The sequence below is a fragment of the Chelonoidis abingdonii genome, chromosome 10, assembly GCF_003597395.2.
Source record: "Chelonoidis abingdonii isolate Lonesome George chromosome 10, CheloAbing_2.0, whole genome shotgun sequence".
In the NCBI taxonomy this organism is placed as follows: domain Eukaryota; kingdom Metazoa; phylum Chordata; order Testudines; family Testudinidae; genus Chelonoidis; species Chelonoidis abingdonii.
In genome coordinates this window covers 21,155,602-21,171,433 of record NC_133778.1, presented here as the reverse complement: position 1 = coordinate 21,171,433, position 15,832 = coordinate 21,155,602, and the positions used below count along the sequence as shown (strand labels likewise).

Here is a 15,832-nt window from a genome sequence, read left to right as displayed (position 1 = left end):
TACAAAAACTCATTCTTCAAACCTGAATTTTCAGATGTTCATCCTCTAAAATGGTTAGTTTTTAGAGCACAAGCTAAGACAAGTTTCCTGGACTCTATACCTGTACCTATAGTAATTAGCATAATGGTAAAGCTAGATTAAAATACAGCAAGTGCCCCATCTTGCACCTCACCTGTTCGTGTTAGTGACTCAAGTTCACTCAGATTTTTTTGTAACTTCTAAATCACAAGTTTTCCTTGCTCTTGCATGAGACAGGACAATAAAACTTTCTGGTAAAACTGGCTTTGTACCAAATAGACTTCCACCAGTTTTATTACTATGTTCAAACTCGGTACTTTTAGATAAAGCATAGGCAGTCAACAACCACTTCTGCAAGCTTAAGTTTATTTCAATAAAGTGTTCAAATAAGAAACATGGTCATAATACAAAGTGACATTTACAAAGCTAACTGTACAAAATAAATAAAGCTTGTTTTGATGACTGACACAGTCTATAATCTTCTCTGGAGAACTACAGTACAGATTTTATTTTTCCCGTTTTAAGGCAGAAAAAAAAGGATGGGTCAAAGCCTCCTGAAGAGTAATTCTTTTGGCTGGGTCATACTCTAACATTTTTTGAATAAGGTCAAACAGATTCTCATGGTCCAAATCTTGACAAAGCATGAACTCCTAAGAAGAAAGGGGAGGATAAGTCAGTTGAAAAACTTAATTCTTCTCTTTGTGGAAAGAAGTCAACTCTTAACCATCAACTCTTACCTTGAGTGGTTTACAGCGTCTTGAAACATATCTACCTGCAGAACTATGTTCATCCCAGTCCAATTGGTTATGGTGGAAATACTTGCGCTTCCTGTAGATTAAGAATTGTTTGAAGCAATCACAAACCAATGTTCTGGAACAGTAGTATGACCATGAACTATAAATTCAACTAATCCTTTTGTAAGGCTAGAAGTGTGTTAAGTAATTACTAATCACAAGCCACATGTAAGTTCCCATCCCATACTGTTAGTCTTAGTGTTAGTACTTATCTTCTGAAACTTTGCATTCTGAATGAACATGAAGATTTAAAGAGCAAAAGTTCTATTAGATAGCAATGGAGGCACCAGGCCAATCAATATCTCATCCTACCCTAACATATCAAAAGTCAGCACTCCAGAAAGATATGGACAAGTGAGCTGAGTCAAACCTGTTAAAAATACTGGCTTCATCAAGATTAATTATCCTCTGCAACGTATCAATGTGTAACTGACATTCTTTAACCTGTTTCAGTCTGAGGTGAGGCAAAACTGGACTATGGTCCAGAAGAGCAAGTTTAATATTGTACTCTCAACTAAATCTGACTGGTCCGGTCAGTAAAGAAATAAAGGACCAGTACCTAGCTCAAGCACCCCCATGCCTCTTCCTCATTAACTGACCATGTCAGGCTGAAAAGACCTGCCCTTGGGTTCCATTCCTGTATTCCTTTAGTACAGAAAGTCACTAATCATTTGCCAACTTTCACCTAGGCCCAGCTTCAACCATGCAGAAAGCTGTAGTGCAGCAGAAGCAACCTTTCTGCAGACCATCACTTCTGCACTCTGGAAGCAGAACTCACTGCAGCCAGTGATAAGGTTTGGTTCTGGGGTTTGTTTGTTTTTTTGTTTTTTGGGGGGGGGGGGGGCAGGATTAGCTCAAACTAATATTACAGTTTCCTGAGGTATCTATGCCCCTCAGAGACTTGTAAGAATTTTCCCCAGTTCCACTAAAGCTGAATATTGCTATTCTCTGCTTTACTAACCAGTAACTCTGGATATCTAAATTAACCAATACAGGAACTGGAACTCCAAATGAAATTAAAAATCTACTTAATTTTAAACCAAAGTCTGAAACCATTATAAAGCAAACATTACAGAGAGAAGAAAGGTTGAGTATAATTACCTGGTTTTCTCTATCATGTGAATTGGTAAAGGTCCCAGTATTCTCTCCATCATTGCCAAATGCTCTTTACTATCGTGTGTCTAAAGAGTAAAAGTGTGTACTTATTACCATCCCATAATCTGTTTAAGAGATGCTAGGATTTTTCTATTAAGTTAACAGCAGAAAAACCTGGGTTTTCACTGATCAGAAGCTTATTTGTAGATATCTACTTCCACAAATCATTTACAGCTAAATGTTATCATTAAACTAAGCAACACTTTCCTCACATTGGCAGATTAAGTTAAAAAATACCAGTATCAGCCTTCAGTACAAGAATTTGAAGTGGTGGTGGGCTGTTTTAACAGAGTTGGTCAAATAATGTTTAATGGCAGCTATATGTTTTTATCTAAACTTACAAACATTCAGAGTCCTACCTAGCTCTGATATTAAAACACTTTTTAAGCAAGGCTAAAGTATTAAAGCTTTTATTATTAAAAGCTACCTTCTCTCCCATAACAGCTTGTTCCCACTACAAGCAAATCCAGGAGACTGGCTTTTTTTGGGCCATGTATTTCTAAATGCATTTCATTTTAAACAACTTCTGCATAGCTTGCTACAAGTTGTTAAAATAAAGCTTACAGTTGAAATAGATGCAGTTCCTCAGTAAAGCTTTATACCTGCTGAGACTTGGACATCTCCAAGCAGTGTACCTAAACTATTGCTAGGGAAAGAGAACCATAAACTCTGGGACTGGAAATGAAAACTGAAAATGAGTAAAACAATTAGTGGCCCCTTTAAAGCTATATATTTTAGTTACTGATTTAGGATCTTGAATCTATTTGCTGAAGACAACTTTTCTGATCCATTAAATGACTAGCTTGTTTTCAGTTTTTGCATTTTTTTTAAAGTAGCAAAAATATTTACAGCTTTGTATCATCAATAGCTATGTTGGTGGTATTCTATATGTGCCTACATAGGCAGGGAGAAGCTTCACAGTGAACAGGTGTCATTTTTGTGCAGCTGTACTTTCTCTTCATGTTCCCATTACAAAACAAAAGGACAAATACTTTTCTATAGACATTCTGATGGTCAGGAAATCATTTCCCCCATTCTCTCCCCCTCACTCTCCATATAAAGAATTTTCAGTTACCTACCGGAAATACTGTGAATCCAAGGTAATACTCTATGAGAATACAACCTATGCTCCAAACATCACAAGGTTGTGACCATCCCAGGGCTGTCAAAAATAAAAAATGTGCAAGATTCATACATAGCCAAGAGCAATACTCATTTTAAGTGCATTAAACAGTTAACCTACTCCCAAGTGATGTAGACAGATTAATAAAATTAAACTAAACTGATAATTCTTCATACTATGATGGCAACAGAAAGCAGAGTTTTCTTGCCTGCGAAATAGAAATCCAGTATGAGTTTGCCAAAATGTTAACTACCATCCTGTAAACACCACCAGCTTTAGAAAAAGCAAAGTAACTTGGTTTGAAAATGCAAACTGACCTCAAAAAATGCTGCATATCAGAATCACTACTTAGGGCAATGATGTGACAAAAGGGTGCTTCAGAATTAATAAGCACTGCAGATGAGTAGAAATTTCTAAATAAGCTCATTTGAAATTAAAGTGTTTTCTGACCTAAAATAACTTCTGGAGCTCTGTAATGTCTTGTAGACACCAGAGTACTGTGATGTTCATCATCATATGTTGCACTTCCAAAGTCCACAATTTTGATGTCTGGATTTTTTAGCATGCGTTCATCACGTTTCTAAAATGAAATATACACCATTAAATGTATGAACAGAATAAGCCGAAAAAATACGTTGTAGTGAAAACAATTTGAAAACTATAGATTTACCAGTTTGGGGTTATACTCTTCTACATAGTCAGACTTCACAAATAAAATATTTTCAGGCTTCAGGTCTGTATGAGTCAATTTGTTCAAGTGTAAAACTGCAAGAGAAAATGAAAGTTATCAAACTATTTAAAGAATAGTAATTTCAACGACTGAAAAATATTAAACATACTTACAGTTTACAGATCTGCAAATCTGATATGCCATCTTCCTAATGTGGTCAAGCCGAAAAGGCAAAAAACTGTTCTCTTTAATAAAGTCGTAGGTACTAAGTCCCAGTAGTTCAAAAACAATGCAAACATGACCATGATGTTCAAACCATTCCAACATCTGTACACAGCGACTGTAAACAAAAAACCAATCCAGTAAAATGTACTGTAATAGACATACAGCAGATATGGAAGTGTTATGAATGCTGATACTGTGCTCATAAAATAGCTATATTTGACCTGAACAGTAAGTATGCAATTATAATCCCAGTATGTAGTAAGATTTGCCTGTATGAACGTATTGTTATAGCTTAACTGGGAGCTAGAACTAAAGGGAAGGCAACACAACTATTCCAGATAAGCAAATTCCCAGCTAACATCAGGGACAACCACATGTTTAAGCAAGCCTGCTCTTACAATGTATTTCAAATTTTTTATGGCATGTCAGTTGCCCTTTGAACTCTCTCAGAATTACACTGGACAAACCACATTTTTCTCATATGTTTCAGCTATGTGCAATTGTTTTCAGCTGCAGCATGTGTGTACGTGTAACACTTTGCAAATTCTGCCTTGCTGCGCCATTCCTGGATGCAGCAACCACTGCACACTTCCAAGCTCCAGTTCAAAGTGACATAGCCCAGTGGTTCTCAACCAGTGGTCTGGGGCCTCCCAGGGGGCTACAAATAAGTGAGAAAAGAACTGCAAGGTCTAAACCAGGGCTGGGCAAACTTTGTGGCCCGAGAGCCACATCTGGAATAAAAATTGTATGGCAGGCCATGAATGGTCACAAAATTGGAGTTGGGGTGCAGGAGTGGGATCAGGGCTGGGGCAGAGGTTTGGGACACCGGCGGGGGGGGGGGGCGCGGCTCAAGGGTGTTGGCTCTGGGCAGTACTTACCTCAGGCGGCTCCCAGAAGAAGCGACATGTCCCTTCTCTGTCTCCTACGTAGAGGCGCGGCCAGGTGACACTGGACATTGCCCCATCCGCAGGTGCCACCCCTGCAGCTCCCACTGGCCGCAGTTCCAGGCCAATGGGAGCTGAGGGGAATAGCACTTGGAGTGGGGGCAGCATGCAGAGTGGACCCCCTGGCTGCCCCTACATGGAGTTGGAGGCGGCCATGCTGCTGCTTCCAGGAGCCACACAGAGCAGCCCCCAGCTGGAGTAGGGAAAGCCCCACACTCCACTCCCCAGTAGGAGTTAGAGGGCTGGATTAAAATGGCTGGCGGGCCATAGTTTGCCCACCCCTGCTGAGGTAATCGTGGTTAATAACAGGAGACTGCTACAAAAGACCTGATCTGAGTCTGTGATAATCACGTGATTCCACTCTGAGCAAGATAGTGCTTGCTACAGACCAGGGAGGGGGATCAGAAGGGGTCTCAGGTGCATTTCACCCAGCAACTGTAAACTAGTCAGTAGAGTTTACACAAATAGAAATAATTGAGGACCAGAAGTATACATAATTAAATAGCAAGTAAAAACACGGTCCCGTACACCAAAGGGTTTAAAATCTAGATTAAATGAGATAGGACACTGGGGCAGATAATAAGCCTAGAAGACATAGGAAGCAATTATCAGAATAAGGTTATTGGATTATTTAGGCAGTACAGTGTCAATGTTAGCACGTAATATTAAAATTACAATTATGGTTTAAAGAAAGTCACAGGAATTTTAGAAAGGAGTCGAAGGAATGATGAAATCTTAAAACCAAAATATCTTCCATTCTAATTCTATACTTACAATGTGCTCTTGGGATCCGATGCATTCAAATGCTCCAATACCTGTATTTCTGAATGAGCTGCTTCACAGTATCTATCAACATTTTTTACTATTTTCACTGCTACATGTCTACCTTCCCTGTAAAATAAAGTTTTTGAATGGCTATAGACAACTGCAGAACTATAGCATAACCATAACACCCTCCCATAAGTTTCCTTTACAGAAGAACTCAACTGCAAAACTCCCAGTTAACCAGCAAATGATCACTACGAAGATGAATTTAGTTTTAAGGATGAAAAGCACTATTTTTAAAAGAATGTTAAGTTTCATACAGACACAAAAAACTTATCAATTCTTCCCCACTGCTTATTTGCATTCTAATGTGTTAAATATGCCCAATCATAAATTATGTTGCATCTGTGTTACTTTGATTTTATCCTACTACTTTATTTTTATAGTCTTTGTTATGTACTAAAATAAAGTCATGTGGGTTCAACATGATAGCAAGTTCAGACTATATACACGTGTCTCTCTTTGTCCCATGTTAGTGTTGGATGAAAGTTTGATATACTAAGATGTGGTGTCTGTCAGTCATCTTAAAACTTGGGATAGTCAGTCATTGGATTTACAGTTCTCTTCAATGTCGTAAGTGAGTAAAAAGTTACATGCTGGAGTGAGATATTTGCACATGAATTACGTAACCAATAAGACTGTAAACTGGATTCCACAATGATAGATATAAACAGGTACTATTGCCTGTCAATTATGCAGCCCATTAATTGGATGCAAATGTATGTATTCTTGATTTATCAAGTACTTATTATATACAGGTAATCCAAATATTAAAATCGGACTGCACCTTCATAAACAGTAACCTTGCAAAACTGTGTAATAGAGTAAACTATTTAAATCATGCTATTTATTGTTCTGTAGACAGGAGAGATGCTCATGCGCATCTCTGAGTAACTTTCAATGACTCAAAATGGAAGTCACATACAGCTGTAGCATAATTTGATACTCTAACTGGTGAAGGTTGAACTGTAGTTCCTCTGTATCAGTGCCATTATATATAAATAGAAAAGCAATTAGTATAAAGACAGTCAAGAAATAACTAACCCGAGAAAAACAAAATTTAAAGGGTCAAATAAAATTTGAATACATATTTACTACAAACATGCATCTATTTTGTAAACTAGGCCAGGACGGCATTGACAAGAAAGTTACACTTATAAGAAAAAATGACTTACGCCTTGTGATCTATGCACTCCACAACTTTTCCAAAAGCACCTTCGCCCAGAGTAGCAATAATTTCATCTAAAAGAGAAAAAAATTTCAATCAAAGAAGTAGTGATATTCTAATTAGTTATTCACAAAACTAAATTCTATCAATGCAGATTAATCTAGGCTGTGCCTCTATAAAAGTGTAACTAAACATCTCTAAGCTAGAATATTTATTTTATTCAACAGCTCTTCAAAACAGTTATTGCTATGCCATTCCAAATTTCATTAACTTCATTTACTATTTTGGAAAATCAATATCAATGTTTAATTTCTAGAGAAAAAGAAAAACAATCCCCCCACAAAATCAAAATAAAAAATAAAAATAATAAAAAAAATCAAGAAAGAAAGAAAAGAAGATTTCCAAAGCCCCTGAAATCTTATTCTAAAAGAAATTATTCTATCTGAAAAGTTAATAAATTTTGAAAAATATTCTATACATCTTGCACTTAGTACGTCTCCACTCTGACAGATCAGGTGACCCTCCTCATCATCCTCTACACTCCTGGATCTTTTCCTTCGGTGACTCTTCTGGAAACGGCATGTGGGCGGCACCAAGATCGTCCAGCCAATCAATATACCCGAGTGAATTCAGGGCAGAATACGAAATTCATTCAGCGGGGAGATATTCAGGCATTCAGATACACGCCAGGCCACAAACGGTTGGCAGGAGCAATTTCAAATTCAGTCCCCAGAAATTCACAGGGCACATAGTTTATGTTACAGGAGAAAAACATGGCAAGGAACAGATTTTCAGATAAGATACTCAAAGTGGCAAGGCAACAAAAAATTACAACACAATTGTTTTTTCGTTTAAAAAAATGGTTCACTTGAAGCACTGAAATTTATTTTAGGATTGCAGTGTCCTTGTTTGCAAGTCTAATGCTGTAAAACAGCAGGATTTAATATTTACTTGTCTATATAAAATAGCCTTGTGGCCAAATTAGAATACCCACGTTAAACAAATCTCAGTTTAAAGTATTCATCTGAATTAAACATTCTTCTTGAGTAATATTTCAGAATAAAAAAAAAAGTCACAAAAAGATAAATCTACTCCAGGCTTCTTCAGTTAAAGAGTTATCATAAAAGTATAAACCATATTGTCTTCAACTGTTCTGTCAATTAAAGCTATGCACAACTACATTAAGAGATCAGACAGCATGCCCTGCCAGTGGATAGACAGCATGCATGTCAGATACTCAAAAACACACTGCACTTGTTTATCAGACATCGTGTTAATTAACAGTGGGGGAGGGGGGGGGGACTGACTGCACAGTCTCTCCTTGTTATTTCAAAGATATTAAAGTTAAGTTTAACAAAGGCAAATTTAAGAAATAGCTTGCACATAAATGCTTTGGATTTTGAGCAAGATGGAAATATGTACCTTACATGACGTATGAAGACTTACATTTTAAGATATATAAGGGGCAATACTGATGTTTTAGGTAATTATTAAATAAAGGTAATTAATCAGTGGTTATTACTCATTCATCAGTGGAATTCTATCTGATAAACAATTATACGCTCTAGGGTTTAGCGAGTATATCTGTGTGATATAGGAAACTTCTCATCCAAGGGAGAAAAAAAAAAATCTATTTTGAGTATTGACAATAAGACCATCCCGAACTCGCACACTTGACTGCTACTGCTCAGATGAGAAGTTATTTTCCTAAAATAAAACAATCAGAAGTTTAAAAATGACTCATACCATTTGTGAATGATGATGTGAGGCACTGTGATATGTCTTGTGTTTTCTTTTATAACTACTCCTCCCACTATGGCCTGAAGACTTGCTACTGTGGTTGTGATAACCATTTTCATGATCTCTGTGATGGTGCCCATTTTCATACACTTGACTGTAATCATTTCTATATTCTTCAATGTAACGCCGGTCATGATGATCTCTTTCATTTACGGACCTGGCTTCCGAATGATGACTAAAAATTAAAAAGAAATGAATTCAATTGACAGCAATTTTTTTCAAGTGGAACCATCAAGACAATTCTATCTGGAAGGCTTCGCTCTTTAAATATCTGCAAAATACTGCATCAAGAAAATACTAAAAAAAACAAGTTACAGATGATCTGCTTATGCACTTACTGAAATTTAAACTTAACAGTTCTTAAAACAAAGGCTTAGCAGTTTACTACTATTAAAAATTCAAAATGTATTACCTATCAGAAACTTTGGAGTGATAATATTTGCAGCGCTTGTTATCCCGTGCACTGCTGTGTGATCTCTTCTTTCTCTTATGGCTGCTGCACTTTCTGGGATCCCAACTTTCCTTTTCATCCCAATCAGGATATTCCGTTCCTTTGGAATGCCGCATCTGTCAGAGACAAGCCAATTCCCCCTTTAAATTACATCCCAAATATAGTTACAATTTACCAATACAATGTAATATAAATAGCAGACTAATCTAAACTGCTAACAGAGATTAAAAGATTAAAATAGTTCAGTCTTCCTGGTGAACTTCATGGTTTTGTAGAATTCTTTTTGCTCCACCCCCTGTGTTTTTGGTCTCAAAAAAAAAAAAAAATCACGACATCTATAGAGACGGGACCAACAATCAACTCAAATATTCTTACTCTAGCAGGTACCACTCATTCTTCAAATTCCACCCTCCATTAAATCAATTTTTGAGCGAAAAGCGTTTACCTCAACATCCAGCCAACACGCTTTTAAAAGCTAGCAACGTACTTTGTGTATTTTTTTTAACAGATTTAAAAATTTTATTAAAGTTACTATTTAAAAAATGATATAATACACAGGTTAAGAAATGAGTGTTTGTCCATCTGGGTAAAGTGCCTAGATGATCCACAAATAAAAAGTTTGTTTTAAAACAGTCATAATACACATTAGTACATAATTAGCAATAACCCAAATTTAGGTGAATAAATTTAACAATACAGTTAGTTTAGATATAAGAAGCCAAATACTCTGGTACATCACTCAGGAAAAGTTGTATAGAGAGCTAGCTGATTGTGGAAAGCAAATATAGCAATAAGTGAAGACTGTCCCTCAGTACTTCAGAATTTAGGGTAGGTTGTACATTTAAAAAATACAATCCATGAAGAAAGTATTACAATCTTTCCTCCTATTACACCTACCAGTCAAGCCGCTACCAAAATACACTGTGAACTGCTTAAATATACTCAGTCTGATTAATTTATTGCAAAGAGGAGAAGAGTAGGAAATGGAAAAATATCACTCAAAGCTTCTCTCCTAGGCCACCCTTCAGCCATAAACCAATTCAAGTTCCTAACACACACTCCTGCCACACAAATAAAATAAATATGAACCTGACATCCTGTATCCCCATTTAGAGATTTCGCAGTGCCTGCAACACTAGCAATCCTGCTGCCCTTGTACTTTCAGGCCTCTCTAATGTACTAGTCTGATGAGTGAAAGGAAGGAAAACAACATTCCCCTTCACTCTAGACTAGGGAGCTTCAGCAAATCCTTCCCATGGGCGCTCAGCATCGGCCCTTCTTACTGAGACCCCGTAGCTCCCCACGAACGAGGCAGGAGCAGGCCGAGCGGCCACTGTGGTCACCTCTACACGTGTTAGGCCTCTTCCAGGTTTGCGGAGTCACTAACGTCCATCATCCCTGACCTGCAGCTCCTCCCCTCCACCCCCCCCGAATACCAGGGGCAACTGCTGCCTCCCCGAGCGCCCGCCACGTCCCTCCTTGGCTGAGGAGGCAACACAACCCCATCCTGGAGTACGAGGACGAGCTTAAGCCGGGTCTCTCACTCGCGATCTAAACCCCTTAGGGCGAGGCAGGCACATGCCCTGGCTCCGCGAGGCCGGCGCCTCTCCCCACGGGACTAGCCGCAGCCATTTTCTCGCCATTCGGCGCAGACAGACACAACATGGCGGCGGAGGGGGGGAGGAGAGGGCTCCTACCTGGATTAACGCATTTAACGGCCGCCACAACCCCAGCGAAGCCTTCACGGTCTGGGGCGGCTCCAGGCGGCGGACCCAGGGTCATACCCGCACCCCCTACAGGGAACGAGCCCCCCCCACCCCGCCGCCGCCCCTTTCCCAGTCGTGCGGGGGCAGATGACAGCGACACTTCCACCTGTGCCGAGGCGGGGGCAATACCCCGGGCTTCAAGCAGGGCCAGGGGCGGTGATATGTGCCCGTCCCCCGCTAGACTGGGGCAGGAAATGACACCCCCACCACAGACACACGGGCGGGAGCCAGCGCCCCCCAACTCCCCTTTACCTCACCGCTCCGGCTGGTCCCGCTGCTACCTCGGGGGGGGGGGGGGTCTGCTGGTTCTGCTGAGCCGCCGAGTCCGCCCTACACACACAAAATGGTGCCGCCGACTGCTAGAACCTTCTGGAGCAGGGAACCGCGTCACACAGGGGTGCGCCTGCGCGAGCCCGTGCGGCTGCTCTGAGGGAGGGAGAGGGGTGCGCGCGCCCGGCCGCTAGTCGTGGAGAAAAGCGCGTCCTCGTGACTGATCGTATTTGCGCGGTGCGCTTAGTGACGTCAGGGTGTGTTGGTGGTGCGGGGGGATGGTCTCGGTTTCTATGGCTGGCTGAGCCAGGCTCTGCCAGTGCTTCCAAGGAACACCGCCAGAGAGGGGGCAGGGGCTAGCGGGCTGGACGGGGTAATGGGGTTCAATCCCTCCTTAGCGCCCCTGTGGAGCAGTTAACAGGGGATGAACTACTTACCTGTGAAGTACTTATGGGAAACACTCTGTCCCATTTTCTATTTAGTTGTCACCCTGGGCATGGCTACACAACCGTGGCTGGCCAGGTCAGCTGATTTTGGGTTGAGGGGCTATAAAATTGCAGTATATGTGCTCAGGCTGGACTCCAGCTACTCTGAACTCCTGCGGGAAGGGAATAATGGTGGCCCAGATCCTGGCTGCAGGCCAATCCCGAATATCTACGCTGCTGCTTTTAGTCAGTGGACCAACCCTCCTAACCCCAAGTAACTAGGTGCTAGGGGCCTTTTATTGCAGTGTAGACATACTCTGAAAATCTCTCCCAGAAGAAGAGCTCTGTGTAGCTCAAAAGCTTCTCTCTCTCACCAACAGAAGTTGGTCCAATAAAAGATATCTCACCCACCTTGTCTTTCTAATATCTTAGGACCACATGGCTACATCACCATCGCGAACGTTTGAAAAGCTATAGCAGCAATTCAGTGTTGTTGTAGCAACACTGCAAACAATGTCCTTTTGCGGATAAATATGTGACACATGTCTTGGTTTGAAATGCTTGTGATACTGGATTTGAACATTATATGTTTTTAGTTTTACTGTAGCTCTGGGTAGCCATGATGCATTGCACTACTCATGTTAATAGTGTTGCAAGAACCAAATGTGCCCAAGGCGAGCATCAGTGGTCCGTGCCCGGAGTGCTTCAGCGCCAATAAACACACCAGGATAGAGAAGCAAGCAAGGTTTATTTGAGATCTCAAAGCGGTGCCAGGAGACTGATGCCTCAAATCAAGCACACCTAAAACAAGCAGTCTGTTCCTTTATATCCATGAGAACTTTTCTCGCTGACTAGCAAGCCCCCGTTTCCCCTCCCTCTTCTGTCCGGCTGCAGCATTCTTTTCTCACACACTTCTTTGTCTTCCCCCTCCCTCTCCTCCTTCCTCCCCCTGTAGCAGTTACGTAAGCGCAGGTGCATTAAGTAATCTTGGCCGCGGCAGCTCATTAGTAAGTTTTCCTTCTGCAAGTTATCTTGTCCTTCTGCTAAAGGTGCACAGGCCTCATTATTTCTACTTTAGACCAGTTAGAACTGTATGGCAACTGATAAGGGACATTGCACCTGGCCTTTTCTATTTATTGGCCTGTTAGGTCAATTAGAATTTAAACATGGAAGAACTTTTGCTCATCTGAGGCCTAAACAGGGAGACTGTATATCCTTATTGCCTTTTACCTTTTAAGTTACTTAGGATTATCCTTAGTGACACCAACAGTGTCTTGCACCGTAGGAAAATTTTCATCCTTCTGTCCTGCTGGCAATGTGGCAAGCAAACATGCAATCAGTTGCTTTCATCTGCTTCTGCTGTTGCCATTGGTTACTAGGGACAGAGGTAGAAGATACAAGTAGGGTTGCCATTTGCCAACTTTCTAATCACCTAAAACTGAACATCCCTGCCCTACCCCATCTCTGAGGCTCCACACAAGCCCTGCCCCTTCTCAGAAGGACACACCCACCACTCCCTCCATCCTCCTCCTCCTATCCCTCACTCTTCCCCACCCTCACTCACTTTCAGTGGGCTGGTGCAGGGAGTTGAGGTGTGGGAGGGGGTGTGGGCTCCAGGGTAAGGCCAGGGATGAGGGTGTGGGGTGTGAGAGAGGACTCTGGGCTTCAGCAGGGTGCGGGGGGCGGTGAGGTCTCCACTGGGGGTGGGACTGGGGATGATGGGTTGGGGTACAGGAGGGGACTCTGGGCTGAGCAAGAGGGATGAGGGGTTTGCAGTGCGGGAGGCTCTGAGTGTGATAGGGGGTTGGGTGCAGGGTCCCAGCGATGCTTACCGCGGCTCCGAGGAAGCAGCTGCCAGGTCCCTGCAGCCTCTAGGCACATGGGCAGCCAGGCAGCTCTGCATGGTATGCGCTGTCTTCGCACCTGCAGACACCACCCCCCGCAGCTCCCATTGGTCACTGTTCCCAATCAATGGGAGCTCCGGAGCTGGTATTCAGGGTGGGTGCAGCGTGTGGAGCCTCCCAGTCCCTGGCCAACCCAGCGCCTAAGGGCTGCAGGGACCTGGAAGCTGCTTCCAGGAGCAGCGCGGAGCCAGGGCAGGTAGGGAGCATCTCTTAGCCCCGGGCCTCTGCTGCGCCACCAACTGGACTTTTAACAGACCAGTTGGTGGGGCTGATGGGAGCCGCCAGGGTCCCTTTTCGACTGGGCGTTCCAGTCAAAAACTGGATGCCTGGCAACCCTAGATACAAGCAATGCAGAGCAAATATAACTCAGGCTTTGAGCTGTGAAAAGGAATGAGGAATATATGGCAACATCAATAAGCTAATAAGCAGAATCAGAAGCTCCAGGAAGTGAGAAAGCAGCCACCATAGGACAGGCACAACACAATTTCACTGTACAGCCTCCCCATCTCACAAGTTTGACCCAAGAAACTGTTTTTCTTCTGTAGATAAATATAGCTTTACTATCTAGTGCAACTAGAGATTTGTTATTTCCATTAGCATGAAAGCATTAATTTGCAGATGGACTTGGTTAATTGACAGTGGGCCCAATTCAGCTTTGGTGTAAACTGTATTGAATTTAAGTGGGTGCAGCTCTATTGAATCAGGGCTGAATTTGGTCCATTATGTTTTATTGCAGGAATTTATACCAACTCCACTGCCGCACCCTGTGTTGGAATATTTAAATAGAATGCCTCAAAGATAATGATATGTAAGCAGCTTTCCTGTACTGTCAAATGAGAGGACTGAAATGCTGAATCTTTCACCATTTCCATTTGGGATAATGATTGTAATCAATTCGTCTATATAAACAAATAATTTAACGTCAGTTACACCCCTACTTTTTCTGGTGTTTTGAAACAGTCTAAATTCTAACTGTTATTGCTAACCCCTTACATGTGAGACTGACCACATCAAAGTAAATGTCCTTTAGAAACTCCTGTCAGCCTGCACTCCTATTGAGATTCAGCACTGAAAAGCAGCTCTAAAGCAGCATGAGTATCTAAATATGTTTAACCACACTACCTCCTTTCCAACCTGCAAATTGGCTGGTTTTAAGCCTCTTATACTTTCTCACACATCAAATGTATTGTCTCTTCTTGGGATAAAATAATAATACTTTGATACATAGGGAATGCATTTGATTTATAGGTCTCAATGCTTTACAACGCAACCTGTATTATCCTCATTTTACTGGGAGGGATACAGATGCATGGGAATTGAGTGATCTACCTAAGGTTACCGAGCAAGTCTGACACAGGGTTGGGAATAGAACTCAGAAATCTCTTGAATCCCAATTTCCCAAATTAACCATTTGTGAATACTCTCTTCATATTCAAAGCACTCCACAAACATTAATTAATCCTAAAACTAATTTCCACAATGGAAAGAAGCATCAGAGCAGATTTTACATAAAACTCAAAGAATCACATAAAATCATCATCTTCCCCTTCGAAAGTAGAACAGTGCATGATCCAAACAGGTCATCTGTATTTGATGGGGATTTGCATGGGCAGTGTATTCAGTGCCCATGACAGGACACTGAGGTGGAAAGCAGTAAGTCAGAAGAGAGATGAAAAACAGCTGTTTAGACCTTTACAATTATGAGCTCCTTAGTAATTTGTTTGTATATGGCTTCTTGGGACAAGCAATCTATTGTTTTTCTTATACTGGTCATCATTTCTTTCCCTCTCTTTTTGATGACTTTAGGATAATAAGGTTACATTAAGAAAAAAGTACCTTAGTCCCACAGGCAGGGGTCATTGGAGATGCAGCACACTGCTACTTCATAGAATGCTCATCGTGATACCTACCCTAGACCAGTAAGACTGACTTTTATGGAGCATCAGGACACTTAGGGCTGGTCTACACTACGGGATAAAATCGATTTTAGATACGCAATTTCAGCTACGTGAATAACGTAGCTGAAGTCGAATATCTAAAATCGATTTACTCACCCGTCTTCACCGCACGGGATCGATGTCCGCGGCTCGCCATGTTGATTCCGGAACTCCGTTGGGGTTGGTGGAGTTCCGGAATCGATATAAGCGCGCTCAGGGATCGATATATCCTGTCTAGATTAGACGCGATATATCGATCCCAGAGCAATCGATTTTAACACGCCGATACGGTGCGTAGTCTAGACGTACCCTTAGTTGCTATGCTTGTTATTACAAGTATTACAGGACACTCATCAA

At 41.5% G+C, this 15,832-nt stretch overlaps 1 protein-coding gene across 4 annotated transcripts; it reads right to left on the bottom strand.

The window, feature by feature from the left end:
• Positions 1 to 367: 367 nt before the first annotated feature.
• CLK1 (CDC like kinase 1) lies at positions 368 to 11,345 on the bottom strand. Of its 4 annotated transcripts, none has more exons than XM_075070021.1 (13): positions 11,192 to 11,341; positions 9,135 to 9,289; positions 8,669 to 8,897; positions 7,401 to 7,491; positions 6,930 to 6,996; positions 5,704 to 5,820; positions 3,934 to 4,100; positions 3,761 to 3,855; positions 3,541 to 3,670; positions 3,047 to 3,129; positions 1,914 to 1,993; positions 756 to 846; positions 368 to 668 (listed from the first exon to the last, which is right to left on the bottom strand). In XM_075070021.1, exons 2-13 carry the CDS (start codon positions 9,287 to 9,289, stop codon positions 525 to 527), a joined length of 1,449 nt encoding a protein of 482 aa, XP_074926122.1. In that variant the 5' UTR covers positions 11,192 to 11,341; the 3' UTR covers positions 368 to 524. The 4 variants fall into 4 exon arrangements, with proteins under 4 accessions (XP_074926122.1, XP_032655366.1, XP_074926124.1 ...); XM_032799475.2 differs by having other exon boundaries at positions 11,197 to 11,341; XM_075070023.1 differs by lacking the exon at positions 7,401 to 7,491 and having other exon boundaries at positions 11,197 to 11,337.
• Positions 11,346 to 15,832: the final 4,487 nt, after the last annotated feature.

What these genes read in the sequence shown, in the direction of transcription:
- CLK1 (XM_075070021.1), bottom strand. Translation starts at nt 9,289, where the DNA reads ATGCGGCATTCCAAAGGAACGGAATATCCTGATTGGGATGAAAAGGAA. An exon ending in CACTCCAAAGTTTCTGATAG is followed by an intron (nt 8,898 to 9,134) that starts GTAATACATTTT and finishes TTTAATTTTTAG; the next exon opens with TCATCATTCGGAAGCCAGGT. An exon ending in GACGCTGTAAACCACTCAAG is followed by an intron (nt 669 to 755) that starts GTAAGAGTTGAT and finishes CTTTCTTCTTAG; the next exon opens with GAGTTCATGCTTTGTCAAGA.